Below are 16,933 nucleotides of genomic sequence, written 5' to 3' on the forward strand. Positions count from 1 at the left end.
AATGCTTTCGACAAAATAATTATATAACAGGTCTAGGATCATATGGACTCATTTCGATTTAAATTAATCAGTATAGTTTTATGAAAAATGGTAGCAAAATTTTGTACTTTTGAGACATGTTTTACATTTCAGTTCTTTCCATAAAATAATTATATAACAACTCTAAGGGTCATACAAACCCATTTCGATTTAAATTAATCATCATAGTTTCATGAAAAACGAAATCCAAATTTTGTAGTTCTATATGTTTTACATTTCATTGCTTTCAATAAAATAATTATATAACAACTCTAATATCCCAGAAACATGTTTAAAACTCAACCATCTCAAGGACACTAAACTCAGCAATAGTACATAGTACCAATCGCACAGAAATCCAGTTAAATCCGTCGCTAAGCAGCGACAAAAAATAGAACCATATAAAAAAAAAATGATTTTATTTCTTGTATCATTAAAATCTAAGGGTTGTAAGCATGATTCACCAGCCACAGAGACGTACTTTGTCCAACATTTCATGCAACGATGAAAAATGCGCCTTCTTCGACGACCCCTCGATTATTGATTTTCCCAGGGTGACCTTGTTTTGCACCCTGCACGCGAAGGGATGAGAGATGCGTCACGAGTCGAATCGTAAATTTCTGATCGGGCCAGCTCGCAATAAATACACTCTCGGGGATTTCCCCGCGCGAACGAGTTCAACCGTTTATTTTTAATGCGAACTTACGGGTGGACTTCGAACTCGGTACATTAACATTACCGCGCTCATTATCTTTGATTGAAGGATGAAACGGCAATTATTCCGATAATGTTATTTCAAGTGGTGAAATTGCAGTCGTCATTGAGTTGGTGTTTGGTTACGCCCAGCTTTATGATTTCGCGATGACGCAGAATATTTTGTTATTGTAAAATCGCGATTATAATTGAAAATCGAATTCTTGTTCGACGTTCGATAGATAAAACGTTTTGTATACGTATTTATTTATCTAATCGAGATCGAATTTGAAGCTTTATTTCTTTCAACAGTTGGGACAAGTTTTTATAGGTACGGAATTTAATTTTATAATTTTAATTTCATTTGAATAAATTCATTTGAATAAATTCATTTGTATTTTCTTTATCTCTCTGCACGCTGTCGTTGCGATTACACGCTGAAATAATGAACCGTCTAACAACTCGTCTCAGGTCAACGCACCAACTATTAAGCCGCATTTAACATTGTTCCGCGAAGGAGGGGGGCCTTCTTGTTACGCATCGCTATAACATGCTCGATCGATCGATGTTAGACGAGCTTCGATCAAATGCAGAGTCAACGGTACTCGAGACTGCCAACAGAATCGTTTCAAAACTTCCGTTTCCGGTGCGTTTTCATTTTCAAAGTGTTACGTTTGCATCGCGACTGAGACTTCCTGCAGAATTCTTCTGTATTCGAATATTCAAACGTTTCAGTAATTCAAGTACTCGAATGTTGTTCGAGCGCGTGACTATTCGAATATTATGCGAACTGTCGATCGTTCCAACATTATTTACTTGAGTAATAGAATTAGTGGTGTCATGAAAGAACAGGTATATGAAGATCTTATTTAGAAGTATATAAAATTCAAAATTTGATTGCTTTAATTTTAATTCTTGTAAAATACTTGTGAAATAAAATTATACATTGTATAATTGTAATTTTTAATGAAATGCACGTTGAATAAGAATTGGAATTTTAATTATTGATTTCAAAAGACGCAACATTTCTTTCATAGCTATAAATGACACTATTGTGGGTATCACAATAACAAGTACATGAAAATTTTATTTACAAGTGTATAAAATTAAAAATTTTAATGCTTCAATTTAAATACTTCTAAAATAAAATGTTACATTGAAATTTTACAAGTATATAAAACCATACACTGTATAATTGTAATTTTTAATGAAATGCACGTTGAATAAGAATTGGAATTTTAATTATTGATTTCCAAAGACGCGACATTTCTTATAAATGACACTATTGTTGGTTTCTTCATAATTTATTCGTAGATTTAAATTTCACACTTTTAAAATAGAAATCTCAGAAGTGTCCTGTATCGTTTCCTTTATCTGCACTTCTCTTTTCTTTATTGTCACACTCCAACAGTTTTGTGACTCACTGTACGCGAGAATTTTGTCCATCTCTGCCGCGAAATAAGCGCTCGTCGCAAAAGCGCAGCCAAGAAGTCTAAATATAAACTCACCGCCTACGACTGCTTTCAATGTGGGGCCCACACGACCGCCTCAGTATTCGTTAGAAATTCGCACGGTTGATTCGCGCGCGCAATTCGCACGTACCGAAGCTAGTAGCAACCGCATCGATCGACATAAACGAACGACGTGACATTTTACGGGAAAGATGTGTGTGATCGGTAAGAAATGATTTTCTCTCGATCATTCTGCGATCGATGGACTGCAGGAGGCTTTTAACTCTTAGCGGTCCAAGCACTCCCAGACACATGCAAACTTTGCCGTTGGAGTCCAGGTACTTCAGACGCGTGATCAATTACTGCAATTACGAATCAACGTATTTATAATTATCATGAAAGCTTTTTGAAAGGTTTTTAATTCGATCTAGGTCGATTTATATAGAAGGGAATCTTTTTTTTTTTTAATTTTGTACTGTTTATCCTCGTTGCACTTACGACGGTATATGAAAGAACGTGACTGGTTTTTTAATCAAGAACTGAGATATATGAAATTAAAATGAAATGAAACAGCAATCATTTGAGATAGATCACGTTCTCCTTGTTTTTGGTAAAATAATGTTCGGTAGTCTTACAATTGTCAAAAATTGAAACCATATTCGTTATAAAGGCTGTCTGTAAACAAAATGGAAGAGGATTCGAATGCGAGATGCGAGAAAACATGCGAGATCTCGTGTTGCACAGAATTTATTGCTCGCGTTTGTGCAAGTGTCTATAAATATCAAAGGATAAAGAAGAAGGAAATGAAACTGTCAGAGCGTGGGTGTCTTGGGTAGTATCAGCCCGATTGTGCCTAACGCATCGAAGCGTGATGGGAAATCTTTTGTTCCATGACGAGCAACGTCGCACGATTTCATGTTGCTGGTATATAATCATCGGAACGATTCCTGGCGCATAGTTGAATCGGCGTGTTGCCAAAGCTGTTATCATCGTCACTTTGGTGCATCCACTAAAGTGTATACAGGGTGTCTTCACAGCGTTACAAACTATTTCTTTTTCGAAACTGCTGGAAGATATCGATATAATTTTTCCTGTATTTGTATAGTTACAAACTGTACCAAAATACCAACTGTACCAACTGTACCAAAATAAAATGGAAGAAAGAAGCAGTTAGATTTGAATGATTATAATAATTAACAGAATAATAGAATATATTCAAGATATATTACGTTTATTTTTTGTTGTGTGTTTCCTATAGTTTTGTACAAAATCTCGTGTTTTTTAAAAAAATGATAGGAGGTATTATATTTTTGTTATTTAGGTAGCTCTGTACCAAAATAAAAATTATAATGATTAACAGAATAATAGAATATATTCAAGATATATTACGTTTATTTTTTGTTTGTGTTTTCCATATTTTTATACATCATAAGGTCTGAGCAATCTAAATAGCTCTGTACCAAAATAAAATAGAAGAAAGAACCAGTTAAATATAAAAGATTAATTAATAGAATAACAGAATATATTCAACATATATTACGTATATATTTTCTAATATATCTTCCCTAATATTGTACGTCACAAAATCTGAGCAATCCAAATATTCTTCATTATCACAGTACATTTCTGTACACCACCTCTGAAAAATTCATTACATGTTTCTTATGCCTCTGAACAAATTAAAAATACTTCTGGAATATGTCTGGCCAACGTGCCAAATTGCAGCGTGTCTGCGAGGAATAATTAAACAACCACACAGGTCTGAGTGGTTTGTACATGCGAGGGAGAGAGCGTTCCTCGAGTAAACAAGTTTGGGAAAACGTAGTCACAGCGAAACCTTTGTCTCGCGCCAAACCGTGAGTCATCGGCTTCCATAAATTTTCAACGCGTTCTCATCGATCTTTGCTTCGCGACTTTTTGCAGAACCTGGTAAGGAGAAGATCGCGATGAGGACGCCAGGGATAACGAAATCGCCGCGCAAGTTCGCGGGGGTCGTCATCGCGATGTGCGGACTTCCCGGTCGCGGAAAAAGCCAGGTCGCGCATTGCCTTTCGCGCAGACTCAACTGGAACGGCTATTCCACTAAAGGTGAAAGAGCTTTATTTAATCTTCTTGTTTTAATCTTGAGTTCAAATAAACGGAAATTCGCATAGATTAATTTTGTACAGTTTTGCCTATTCATTGGGTGGAGAATTGTAAATAATAACGAAGTAACGAATTATTACTCAAACTAACTCAGTGTAAACAAAATTGGTAATGGGTTTACGACATTATTTTGGGTCTTCCGTATTTTGAATCTAGATAGACATTCCCTTTTTTTTTATTAGTAGTGTCTGTGTTTACAAAATCTCACTCGTAAAGAATGTTCCCGTCGCGCTCAGTTTAATTAGCATTCCTTACGACTCGATTATGAACGATTTTATGGTAAATTATTCCCAGCGCTGTATACGTGTCAGGCCATTATACATTCATTTCGACGTTTTTTCCCTCGTAATCCCGCGTACTGCGATAAAATGCATTCACCCGTCGCTCGTAACTTACGACTTTGAACGGTACGCTTCCTGTTCGTGTCGCGAACACGCAGCGGGATGTCTCGAAAGGATTTATTTATATTAAAATTTCTTTCTCGGCGAGGAACTTCTTTCTCGAGTCGGCGTTGATTTTGAAAACAGAGAATTGATGGGAGGGCTTGAGAGTGTAATTAAGGAAGACAAATGCGATATGTTATGATAATTGTTCCAGTGATGAGAGTGAGCGAGTATCGAAGGAAGAGGCATCCGTACGGGGAGTCGGTGTCCCACGAGCTGTTTCGACCGGATCACACAGCGAATGCAGCGTTGAGGGCCACGGCCCAGAGAGAAGCGATGCAAGACTGCGCAGCGTGGCTTGCATCTGGAAACTCAGTTGCTGTAAGCATTTAAACCAATCTAAAACCGAGAAAAATTAGCAAACGGTTGAAATTATAGAATAAAAAATTGTTTGGTGTGTGACGGATCTCAAAATAATCAATAGACAAATTTGCATTCGCTGCATTCATATACACTGCAGAGCAGAACTACATAGCACTGTATAGCATCACCCATATTCTTAACCCTTGGAAGCCTGATTTTTCAAATTAAATTTAATTATTATTTTTTTAATTGTTGTTCGGAAGAACGTTATGCAATGGTGACATGCATATGGCCAAATATTAAAAATAAATTGCAAGTGCAACAAACCAATTACAATTCGATTTAAAAGTCCGGTATCGAATTTGAAACTTAGGGCATTTCAGGGTTAGACGTTTCGGACGGTTACGTCGAAACGAAGAAGTGATGGTCAAATTACTTAAAGTCCTAAAAAATGGTTCAGTGTCCAAATCGATTTCGATTGCCTTATGTCGCATGTAAGGTCAACTTTGACAAGATTAATACAAAATTCATTATTTATCATATCCTTTATCTCATATAATTAATTTTCTCCATTCCTACTGAAAAGACTAAAAAATAGAACAAATATAGATGTCGCTATAGTTATGCTCGGCGGTGTAGTATAATAGAGAAATCGATTAATGGAGGCTTCGAATAATTAGGTGGAAATAAATGTTGTACTGTGTCGCGCAACCTAATACGAGAACCTTCGCTCGGAGAAACAAGTGACAGTAAACGAGATTCATCGAGCGACTGTTTTTCACGAGTACTCGAATAGAATCGAGTGGGCAGGAGCTAACAGAGAGACATCGTGTAACGATGCTGGTCGAGCCGGTCTCGCGACACGCCTTTCTCCGCGATAGTAATCGAATCCTGTCTTACGAGTTTTGCCTCATGTCTGGCAATTTTTTACCCCGGTTCGCGTGTATCGCACCTAACGCTTCGCGTTCGGCGACGCCCATACAGGTAGTCGTAACCATCGAATTATGGGGTCAATTTTGACCCGTACCAGTTTCTATCAGAATTAAGATAAATACTGAAACAAATTAAGAGTGGAACTAAGGAGGATTAAGTGCGTTGAAACTGACACATTCCTTCACGAATTATTTAAAAATGTTATACCAAGCGCATCTTCATGAAACTTGCAGAATCTTTTATTACACATTTGCCGATAACAAATAATTTGTTGTCGATACAAAATTGTACCTACAAAGCCACAAATAATATAAACAAAATTTAAACAGAAAATTTTAATGGAAAAACTAAAGATTCCCTTGTTCATTGTACAATTCCATCGTTTTTAAAGATTCTGGACGCCACGCTGGTGACTCGAGCGCAGCGCGCCGAGGTCTTCGACTATTTTTCCGGGCAGCTCGGTCATCGCGTCCTCTTCATCGAGTGCGTCTGCGACGATCCTGTCGTGCTGGAGGAAAATTACAAGGAGATACTGCGCTACAGCACCGACTACGTCGGTGTGGACCCGGCGCGTGCCGAAGAGGATCTGAGGTTGAAGGTGGCCCACTATGTACGATCGTACGAACCCATGGACGAGAAGAATTATCCTAGGATACGCGTCGACACCGCCACCATGGACATCCAGACCTGCAAGGTGTCTGGCCACATCGAGACCAACGTCCTGGGGTACCTTGGCAGCGTCAACCTCAAGCCCCACACTCTTTACTTCTCTCGAGTGAGTTATTCATTTAACACGTTGCCTGCCAAACGAATATTCTTGAAAATTTCTGCTAAGATTAAATATTATTTAGGCTATCGGAGTCTAGGTAATGCAACGTTTATCGTGGTATTTAGTTTTGTGATTACATCAAAATTCAAGAACTTTATGTAGATTCATCTCCTGTGACGCCTAACTTTCAGAATTAATCTTTCTACATCTTGAGTGAAAAACACTGTCACCCATATATGGGTGACAGGTATCAATTACAAAATTAATTCTGAAGATCAGATGCCGACGAAAATAAGTCTGGATTCGTGAATTTTAATCGGATTGTAAAAGTAAATGTTAGATTGTACAGTTTCTAATTGTATAAAAATAAAATGTTAGGTTCATGAATATTTTCGTCTGGCATCGAAGGTGCTAATTCAAGAGAGTAATTTATTTTCACCAGTTTCAAAACAATTTCCATGATCTTTTTTCCAGTCACGATAATTTCGATATAAACAGTTTTCATTTTGGCGATTTATTTTATATAATTTGGTAGGGATATTGTGAAGACGTTGATGTTGATTGAGAATGAAAAAACATTAGGAAAAGTTTATATATAAATAGCTCCAGTTGACCTCGGTTGTAGCCAGTTTTGTACTTCAATATTATGGAGTTGCTTACCTTCACAGGAAACTCTTGAAATAGTCACCTTCGATCTAAATATAAGCAGATGTCCTGTAGAGTTTCACAATCCTTCAAATATTCCAAGTACTTCTTAATAGCATCGATTATATTATACTAGTCTTGTTTGTGATCGAAAATTGTTTATTTGTTTATAGTGTGTGCTTTTGAGAGCTTAAATTAAATGATAGATTTGATATTTTCAAATAAATGTTCCATTATGACCACGTACATAAACAGTCTGTACACATGTATGCATATGTATACATACACATGTATATATGAATAATAAACATTTATTTGGAGACATGACACATAACATTTGATTTCGGAAAATTTCTTGAATAGATATAGAGAGTACGAATATTTACCGGACTGACTGTAGATGTAAACAAGATGTAAACACGAAACTAATAAACAAGGAGACGTAAACAAGGCATTAACGATCGCTGCGAATTTGGTAGAATCGATAGACGGTGAAAACGGAGTTTTTCTTTTCGTTTCTAGCACGGAGAAAGCGAGTACAACGTCCTGGGCAAAGTTGGCGGCGACGCGGTTCTGAGCGCTCGCGGCGAGAGATACGCGCAGGCATTGGCGACCAAGTTCAACGCGATGCGTATACCAGATCTTCGTGTCCTGACGAGTCGCCTGCGAAGGACCATCGCGACTGCTCGAGGCGTCGAGGCGCCTCAGGAGCACGTGGCAGCGCTCAACGAGCTTCACGCTGGAATCTGCGAGGGCCTCTCCTACGAGGAAATGCAGGAGCACTATCCACAGGTAATTAATTAATTTAAATCTTCCAGTGGCAGAGAAAATTTTCATATATATATTCGTGAAATGCCAGACAATTTTAAGACAAGGTGCATGATTGCCAACGAAAGTGTATATCTCGGTCAATTTGATTTTAAAGTTCATGAAATTTTTACGTAATACTAAACACATGTTAGACTTTTTATGTTGCTAAAAAAATAAAACGTTATAGGTTTAACAAAAGATAAATTTATCCAAAGAAAATATTTTCACAAAAACTTTGACGTGAATTTTGTTTTCAAATAAACATAATTTACTGTCTGTTGAAATGAATCTTTTCACTTATTTTGTTCTTTATTCATAAGTGTTATACACAAACATATGGTGCGCAATCCTAGAAACATGTTAGACTTTCTTTGTCACTAAAGAAAAATAAAAATAAAACGCTATAGGTTTAACAGAAGATAAATTTGTCTAAAGAAAATATCTTCACAAAAACTTGTCTGATTTATTGTCTGTTGAAATGAATCTTTTCAATTATTTTTTTCTTCATTAATAATTGTTATATGTAAACATATAGTTTTGAAATAAGCGTGGACTTGCAGCCTTCGAGCGTTCAATACGAGTAGAAATATTATTTTCTGCACATAGAACATACCGAGACACCCTGTTTATAACTATAGTTACAAACATAGTAACCTCGATTGACGATACCTGATTATCGAACGGTTCGATGTCGCAAGTGAGCGTTGGATCGATGCCACCGTTATAAGTGAACACTCTGGCACAAGCTTGCAAAGGGACTTCCAAAAATAATAGAAACTATGTCACTTTAAGCATGTTTATCGAACTTGACAATTTCATATTTTAGTCTCCTTGAATCGTTTCGTTAGTCCCAACGTTGTTCTCGTTGCCAAAAACAGTTCCATCATTCCTCAATGAGAATGATCTCTTTACAACTACTGCAAAATAAGCTTCGTTCGCTTGGTACTATTTTTAATTAGAAGCCTTCGCTATTCACTACCACAATAACGAATCTCTCCTTTCAACGAACGTCTCTAATTTTAAATCTGTCCCGCAGGAGTTCGCTTGGCGCGACCAGGACAAGCTGCGTTATCGTTATCCTTGGGGCGAGAGTTACATCGACGCTATGCAGCGCGTGGACCCGGTGCTAGCCGACCTCCAAACGTCCGACAACATCCTGGTGGTGTCCCATCAAGCCGTCCTGCGCTGCATCATCGGTTTCTTCATGGACAAAAAGCGAGAGGAGCTGCCGTACATGGAGGTCCCCTTGCACACCATCATCCGCGCCAGCAGCCAAGGCTACAACTACAAGTTGGAGTTCTTCAAGCTGCCCATTGAATGCGTCAACACCACTCGCGTGAAGCCGAAGAATTGCAGCGCCGACAGAACCGCGGACGACGCACTGATCACCGTTCCCGCGCACTTCGACATACCCGATCCTTGGAGGAATCCTGGCAGCGGACCCACCCTCGTGCAGCAGCACTGAGACACCGCTGGACGTTCCACGATCGCGTCCAAAATTCGATCCCTGTTTGGTTGCAATCTTCTGGGATTTCGAAAGTAACGTGTTGAATTACATGTGAAGGGAAAGTAAACAATTTCTTGTTCTTGGTATCCTGCGAGACTCCAACTTGCTTCTCGCTGATTGTAACGTGCTGCTGGAGAATGGTAGACGGTCCTCTCGGGGTGCATTGAAAATTAAATGTAGGTGGAAGGTGGTTTTAGAAGCAGGGGAGATTCGTATCACGCTTTATTGATGATTAAAGCGCGAATCTTTTGTGTCTTGAGGTAAAGGAAGATCAAAGGTGTGTAGAGTTTCTGCTCAAGGAATTGGTTTCCTGTAACAATCGAGGTTTTCTACTCAATACAGTTAGTCCCATAGATATCCATACCCTCTTATATCCATTAAAGAAATTTGTTTCAATTAAATGTATAAATATATACATTTGGTAATATTAAAACTATGAATATTTGTGGAATTGTCTGTATGCCTTCACTTACACTGCTTTTATAATGAACCATTTACCAGTTTGCAAATATTAAGCGTCTACATTTAATGCTTCAATGCACCGAAGACTTTATCCTGCAAAAGCACATTAAAATCTGCGGAGAATAAATTGAAGCCTTCTTTTCTCGAAGGAGCCCTCTTCGGGTTCATTTCAATGAAGGGACCCAAGGCATTGCATTAATGAATCTCCCTGGATCTACAATATTAAAAATATCAAGAAGAGAGTGCACCTTTCCCTATACACATCTAAATTTACGAAGATGGATCAATATTTCAAAATTCACCTTGTTAAGATACAGTCAGTCCCAGTGTTCGTACTCTCTGTATTAAATGTGAAGTTTGATGTTTCCAAGTAAATTTTTATTATAAATACATGTATAAAACCTATTCGTGTACGTATGGAACATTTATTTCAAAACATCGAGTCCATCATTTAATTTAGGCAAACCACGGAGAGAACGATACTTATGGGACTGTAGGATCGAATACTGAAGAGCCGCGCGATGAGGAACATGTTTAGCTTATTCTTAGCGCGAAGTTCGGTGAGGTTCTTAAAAGATATAAAATCGATAACACGGGATGATGCTTGGATCGATCACGATTCCATTGATTTCGCGAGAGGAAGGTGATTGTGGCGAGGATATATATTTGTCCGGAACACAGTGGTGAAAGAAGGGAACCGAAAGGAGTGTGGAACGAAAATTTAATTCTTTTGATTAACAACCGTTCGATTCGATCGTTACCGATCGTTTCGTTCGATACTGACCGCCAGTCTTCCTTCGCCATTTGGTTTCTCATTGGCAGCGACTATTGAATCGACCTGCTGCTCGAGCCCTCTATACGATACCCTTAGATGCTTAGTTGTTATTTTAGATGATAGACAAGTGAATCGATGTTGTATTAGCCTACGTATCCATAAGAACGCTCGACACTAGTTGTTATCTTTAAACGTAGCGTACCGCCATTTTAATTACAGAACAACGAAACGAAAAATTTCGGTTTAACCGCTTAGGCTGTAGAAATTAGTTTTATTTCGCTGTTAGTTCCTAAAGTAATAATCTATTTATAAGGATTAATGCAGCTGAAACCTTAAAGGAAGACGAGTGTTTTTGGTTGTCTCTATAACTATGATAGAGCAGTTTAGAGTGGCTCCCAGGGAAATGCCCGACACAGATTACGAACACCAGAATTCTCCAACACCAATGTTGATACACATTTTCTGCGTTTAATCACAAAGAGCCTTCAATTTAAAGATTTATCTACTATAATGGAATCGCGTAAAAAATTGTTGGCGATAAAAACTGGTGTCTATAAAAATTGGTGTCGGTCGTCTCTGTGGGACCCGTTTAGCGTAGCGACGAAAGAACTGACCGGTAATTAAATTAACGATATTAATAAGGAAATAACGATTAATGGAGTAATTTAGGTTGCAAGAAGGACATCAAATGTTTGAACGTTAAATGTGCATTTTTGCGCACAGAATCGACGGAGTCTTTGGAAACGTAAATTTTTCGTTGCATTTCGTGCAACTCCGAGGCTGATTACGACCAAAAGCGCGTCGTTTTGTTGGTCGAATTTTGAAACGCGAGAAACGATTGGCGAAACGATTGAGATGGATGAACAAGCGTTCGTGCGTTAGAGGCGTCTTCTTCCGTCGATGTCCTGCTGCGTTTCGATTACGTTAGATATCTCGTAGACCGCATAAATGTGCATAATATTTCGTTAGGAGTAACGCGAACGTTCTCGAGGACGCGCATACCCAGTATGTGATCCAAAAAAAAAAAGGAAATATAGAAAAGAAAACGTGGAAAAACGAGAAGTGTCTAATTGTTAGGGAAAAAAGAGAGAGAGAGAAAGGATAATTTATTTTTTATAGAAGTCAGACGTATTTTTACTCAGGCTTGGTGTCTCGCTGATTGTCATAAACGATCGACAGAAGTCAACCGGTCGAGTATCGATTAATTGAGCCTTCTGACATGTTTTGTACCTTTCGTAGCGGAGGTTTGCGAAGCTTTTAGACGTTTAAGTCGTATCGTAGGTACTTTGATAGGTTTCGTTTCCTTTTTTTAATTGTACATTATGAATAAACGTTTTTTACAAAACATCATTCGTCTCCTATTGTGCTGTACATTATTTAGGAGGGAAGGGGTGTTAACTTTCACGCAGGGGTACGAATTTGTATACGGAATAATTTTATTTGGGTTACAATGTCTTATAATGCTTATTACAGACGCGTATAATTATGGAGGCTAGATGAAGTAATATGAACACGTAGAATTCGACCTGTCTGCTTCTTAATTTTCATTATGAAGATTCTGTAATGATTTAGGTAGCTATTTACAGTTATTAGTCTCATAAATTATTCGTACCCTCCGTGTCTGTTGACGAAATTTATATGAATTCATGGATATATATGGATTTATATGGATTTCATGTTTCTGAATAAATGTTTCATTGTAAATATGTACAGTCAGCGTGAGAAGTATTTGTACAGCTACCAATTTAAAATAAATGGTTCCTGTACGAACACTTATTACAGTGGCTGTATATAAATGTACTTTACACTTTTGTGTACTTGTAATGAAAAATTGATTTCGAAACATTAAACCTACAATTTAATTTAGATAAATTTCATCAATAGGGTATGAATATTAATGGAATTGATTGTGTATGCTTGAGTGATGCCATTTTCCAAGAGAATAATACATCTATATCTGACGTGGACACTGTTAAAATTATATTATTTAAGCAGATCCCTCCCCTAAACAACTCTCAAGTAATTGGAAGATTGTTTCGATAGAAGAATTAATTAACATTCATATTATTTTCTCGAGCTCCTATACAATTGTAGAAAAATAATCTTTAGCGAGGCCTCGCCATCGCAATTAATACTCTCAGTGACTTGTGTGCATGACTAGATCGATGCTTAAGGCAGGTACGACCCTGGATTTACTTGACTAGATTAAACGATGTTAATAAATATTACGAGTTCTCTTAAACAATCACGGCCTATCATAGTTGCTTCAACCCCTTAATACCCACTATATCGTTTCGACTCACGTGAGAACAATTCTTCAAACATTAGCACTTGTGAAACAAAAAAATATTATTTATCTCATTGTGGTCCCATTATATCAAATTTGTGAGAATGCACAGTGACACATATTAGAGGCAAATTACCAAAAATAAAATACTATCCCCTTAATTTATTGCATCTACGTTCGAGCATGAAGGGGTTAAGTACTATTAAAGTTCCTCGACAAAATTCATTCGCAAACGTCACAAACATCTCCCCTGCGGGATCGCGATTGCATCCAGCAGGAAACAGAATGAAATCCTGCGATTTCTTAAGCTAGATTCCCGACCTCATCAATTTCGCGGTGTAATCCCTTTGTTTATTAGCTAAGTGGAGGTCCAAGCTTCTCAGCATTCTGTCCCGAATTTCCTCGTCGTACAGACAGCCACCCTCCTTCCTCTGGGAGGTTTTCAACAAGCCTGTCCTCCGATGCGCCAGCCTTGGCTCGTTTCTCGAGTAAGTTCCCAGACGAAAGCCAGGATGATTCGAATGAGGTGTTCTGGAAGGAGCGCTTCTCCTCGTTTCGTAAACCGCGTTCTTCATGAAGTCTACCGCGGTCCTCCGACAGGTGTCGTACCCTAGAAGCTGGATTTTTTTACCGTGGATCGCTTCGAGTTGGGAGTTCCTTGGACCGGACGCTCTGTCGATGATGCTATCGACCGCACCTGGCGTGCCAGGTAAGTTCTCGAACACCTTTCGCAGGACCTCTTTCGTCAGGTCTTCCTCGCTGCTGGATTCGCCTGAAATTCATTCTCCAGATAGCTACCCTCTCGAAATCTATATTTTAAATTATGTTGAAGTTGGAATAATCAGTCTTAACATTTATGTAGACCTGAATTTTTTGTCTGGTATTAATGTAATTTGTAATTTAATTTTTAGTGGACTAAAATTAGTATGAAGAAGATAAAAAAAAATCCTAATTCATATTTCGTGATAACAAATAATTTGTTGTCATTAGAAAATAGTACGCGAGGTGTTCCTTTACGATTTTTTAAAGAGTAATGTATTAAATGGACCTTGATAAAACTTACAGGATCTTTTATTGAATATTTCGTGATAACAAATAATTTGTTGCCATTAGAAAATTGTAGATGGAGGGGATAAGCTTGGGTAAGGTATTCGTTTGTTATGGAAAGCACGATTTGGAAGATCAGAGGGCGAGTTTGTTAAATAAATTGGTATTACCAAGATCGCTAGTGTGGTCCGTCACGTACGTGCCTTCTTTGATCTCTCGTTGAAGCTCCAGCACTCTGGCTAGCGCCAATTGCAGATACTCCCTCGCGTTTGGCTCCTGTACAAATACCATCCGCAGACGCACGCTATTAAACGTACACTCGTCGCAAAAAGTATACTCGCGCGATGTAGAGTTACGCGCAATAAACAAATAACAGTGCAAATGCATTCGGTACATCAGAATCCCAATTCTCGATTGTTTTGTGATATCAGCTAGTGCTCCAAGTAACGATTTTAATGAAAGATTTAACAGTGGACAAATTTCATATGGTCCAGAAAAATAATAAGCTAGTAATATGCCAGAGATTTATCTTCTTTCTTCTATGGTCCAATATTTAAGCCGTTCACTGTACGAATTTATTGACTCCGCTTTTTGAAAAATCTTAAATTCAAGTGTCAAAGTATTTAGTATAGTCATAACTTTTTATATTTCGTCGCATTTCTCTTCTTTTTGCTTTATGGAGCTTTTGAAAAATTTAAAATTTAAGTTCCAAACACTTGGTATAGTTATAACTTTTTATATTTCGTAGCATTTTTCAATTTTTTGTTTTATAGAATCAATCGATTTGTAAGAAGAACGGCTCATTTATTAACCTAAGTGCTAATTTGGTCGAACAACAAAATATCAACAGTAACAAATGAAAATTACCTCCATGGATTTGATCTTCTTAGTATCGTCGCTTCCATCCGCTAAACAAGGTGCCTGTTTTGAAAAACAAAGTAGAACTGATAAAAAAAGAAACCCAACAAATCAACCCTCCGTAAATAAACGAATTTTCTTGTAACGAAGTGACAAGTAAAATACTCGCATAACGAAGTTGCAAGGTCACCCTAGGGTGACTAGGTACCGAAAACCTCGTCGAACGCAAAGGGTTAACATAACAGGTTGCATTGGCGTGTTCCTTACCGAAGAGTATCTTTTCATCTCGACCGTAACTTCAACTGGAATCTTCCTGCTGCAGGGAACAACGACCATCCAACAAAACAGCACCGATCCACCGAGATACTTCACCGCGAACGATAACACTTCCTTCGATGCGATCTTCGCGAGATACACCAGCAAAAAGTAATTCCACTTTCAATGAACCACAGCCAGAGACAAAATTCTTTCACAAAATTCTTCCCCGACGAATCAAAGATAAACTACTACTTATAATTAATTTCTTCAATAAACGCTACGATTTGTATTAAACTTCTCGTGAAGGCCATAGAATCTATCCTTTGATCCTCGAATAAAAATTGAAACTTAAGTTAAAAATAATTTACGAAGGTACGAATTTACAACACTACGATTTGTATTAAACTTTTCGTACAGCTCCTAGAATCTATCCTTTGATCCTCGAATAAAAATTGAAACTTAGATAAATCACGAAGGACCAATAAAATGTCGAACACTCTCCCGAGTATAATCGCCACGGTTGATTCGCAGTTACTTTTATTCCTCGTCCATCATCGATATAAAACGTTGTCCATCTCTGGTCGTATCTCTGCACCCTCCTCGACGCACGGGTTCTCGAATTTCCTCCGTCTTCTCCGATCGAAAGCACTCGCAGTCTAATGGCCTTTCAGTTGTTGCGTTATATACCTTCTTTGTTTCGCTCGAAAAATCTTTCCCTAGCTCGTGGACGGAGTCGATGAAACGACCGTTGACTGGCGTCGATCGGCGTCGACTAGCCAAATCGTGACGAGACCCTTGGAGACTGGTGCGAGGGTGACGGTTTGCCATGGCTTCTCCTCCCCTCCTGGCCCCTCGAGACCCCATGGAACTGTGCCCCTCGCGTTGGCCTCCCCTGCAGATGCAGGGAACATTGTTCTCGGAACCCCTGTTTGCTCGGCGCGTGCCCTATGCCCGATAAAAACGGCTGCCACGCGCCCCTCGCTTCAAACTCCGACTGAATACGTTACTAGCTGCCGTGATAGTAGCTGTGGAAGCGTGTTAACCGAAGAGTTAGGTCGCGGTTGAATTGTGGGAGGATTTTTGGAAAACCTTATAGAGAATGACAAAACATTCAGTTGCATGAATATTCGTATACTGTATATTGAAGAAATTTGTTTAAATTTGTCGTGGATCGGGATAGGTATATGATGCTGTTCAATGAATGAGCATTACTCCTTCTTTATGTGTTATAAGTATTATTAGAATATATTATAAGGTTAAGAATATATGTCATAGAACATTATTCAACTGCGTTCTATTACATCTCCTCGTTCTCTCGGACGCCACGTATTCGCCTGCCTATTGTTTATTCGCACATCGCGCCGCACGTGTAGTATTATTTCCATCGGTAATGTAAAGTCCTACAAAATTAATCCTTTATAGATCACTAGTGCTCATTGTTAAGGAAGGAAGTTTGTATTTTTAAGTTTCTGGTGTAAGTAAATGGATCGTGGCAAGAAAAAGTGAATAAAATGCCTGGGGAGTTCTGA

The 16,933-nt window shown here is 38.3% G+C and overlaps 2 protein-coding genes across 3 annotated transcripts in view; one reads left to right on the plus strand and one right to left on the minus strand.

Moving 5' to 3' along the window:
• The window catches only part of LOC128879007 (6-phosphofructo-2-kinase/fructose-2,6-bisphosphatase 1-like), an 18,532-nt gene extending 6,228 nt beyond the window's left edge, over nt 1–12,304 (plus strand). Inside the window, exons 1-6 of one of the 2 annotated variants that reach the window (XM_054127769.1) lie at nt 2,228–2,387; nt 4,086–4,250; nt 4,905–5,071; nt 6,378–6,761; nt 7,923–8,192; nt 9,247–12,304. In XM_054127769.1, the coding sequence (XP_053983744.1) occupies nt 2,375–2,387; nt 4,086–4,250; nt 4,905–5,071; nt 6,378–6,761; nt 7,923–8,192; nt 9,247–9,675 (1,428 nt within the window). In that variant the 5' untranslated portion in view covers nt 2,228–2,374 and the 3' untranslated portion in view covers nt 9,676–12,304. Of the gene's footprint in view, nt 1–2,227; nt 2,388–4,085; nt 4,251–4,904; nt 5,072–6,377; nt 6,762–7,922; nt 8,193–9,246 lie in introns of those variants that run through there. The other variant, XM_054127768.1, reaches the window with a different exon arrangement.
• Nucleotides 11,653–16,240, minus strand: LOC128879011 (uncharacterized). The gene is made up of 4 exons (XM_054127774.1): nt 15,414–16,240; nt 15,156–15,209; nt 14,459–14,564; nt 11,653–14,013 (listed from the first exon to the last, which is right to left on the minus strand). Exons 1-4 carry the CDS (start codon nt 15,480–15,482, stop codon nt 13,550–13,552), a joined length of 693 nt encoding a protein of 230 aa, XP_053983749.1. The 5' UTR covers nt 15,483–16,240; the 3' UTR covers nt 11,653–13,549.
• Nucleotides 16,241–16,933: the final 693 nt, after the last annotated feature.

The sequence above is a fragment of the Hylaeus volcanicus genome, chromosome 6 (genome assembly GCF_026283585.1).
Source record: "Hylaeus volcanicus isolate JK05 chromosome 6, UHH_iyHylVolc1.0_haploid, whole genome shotgun sequence".
NCBI lineage: Eukaryota > Metazoa > Arthropoda > Insecta > Hymenoptera > Colletidae > Hylaeus > Hylaeus volcanicus.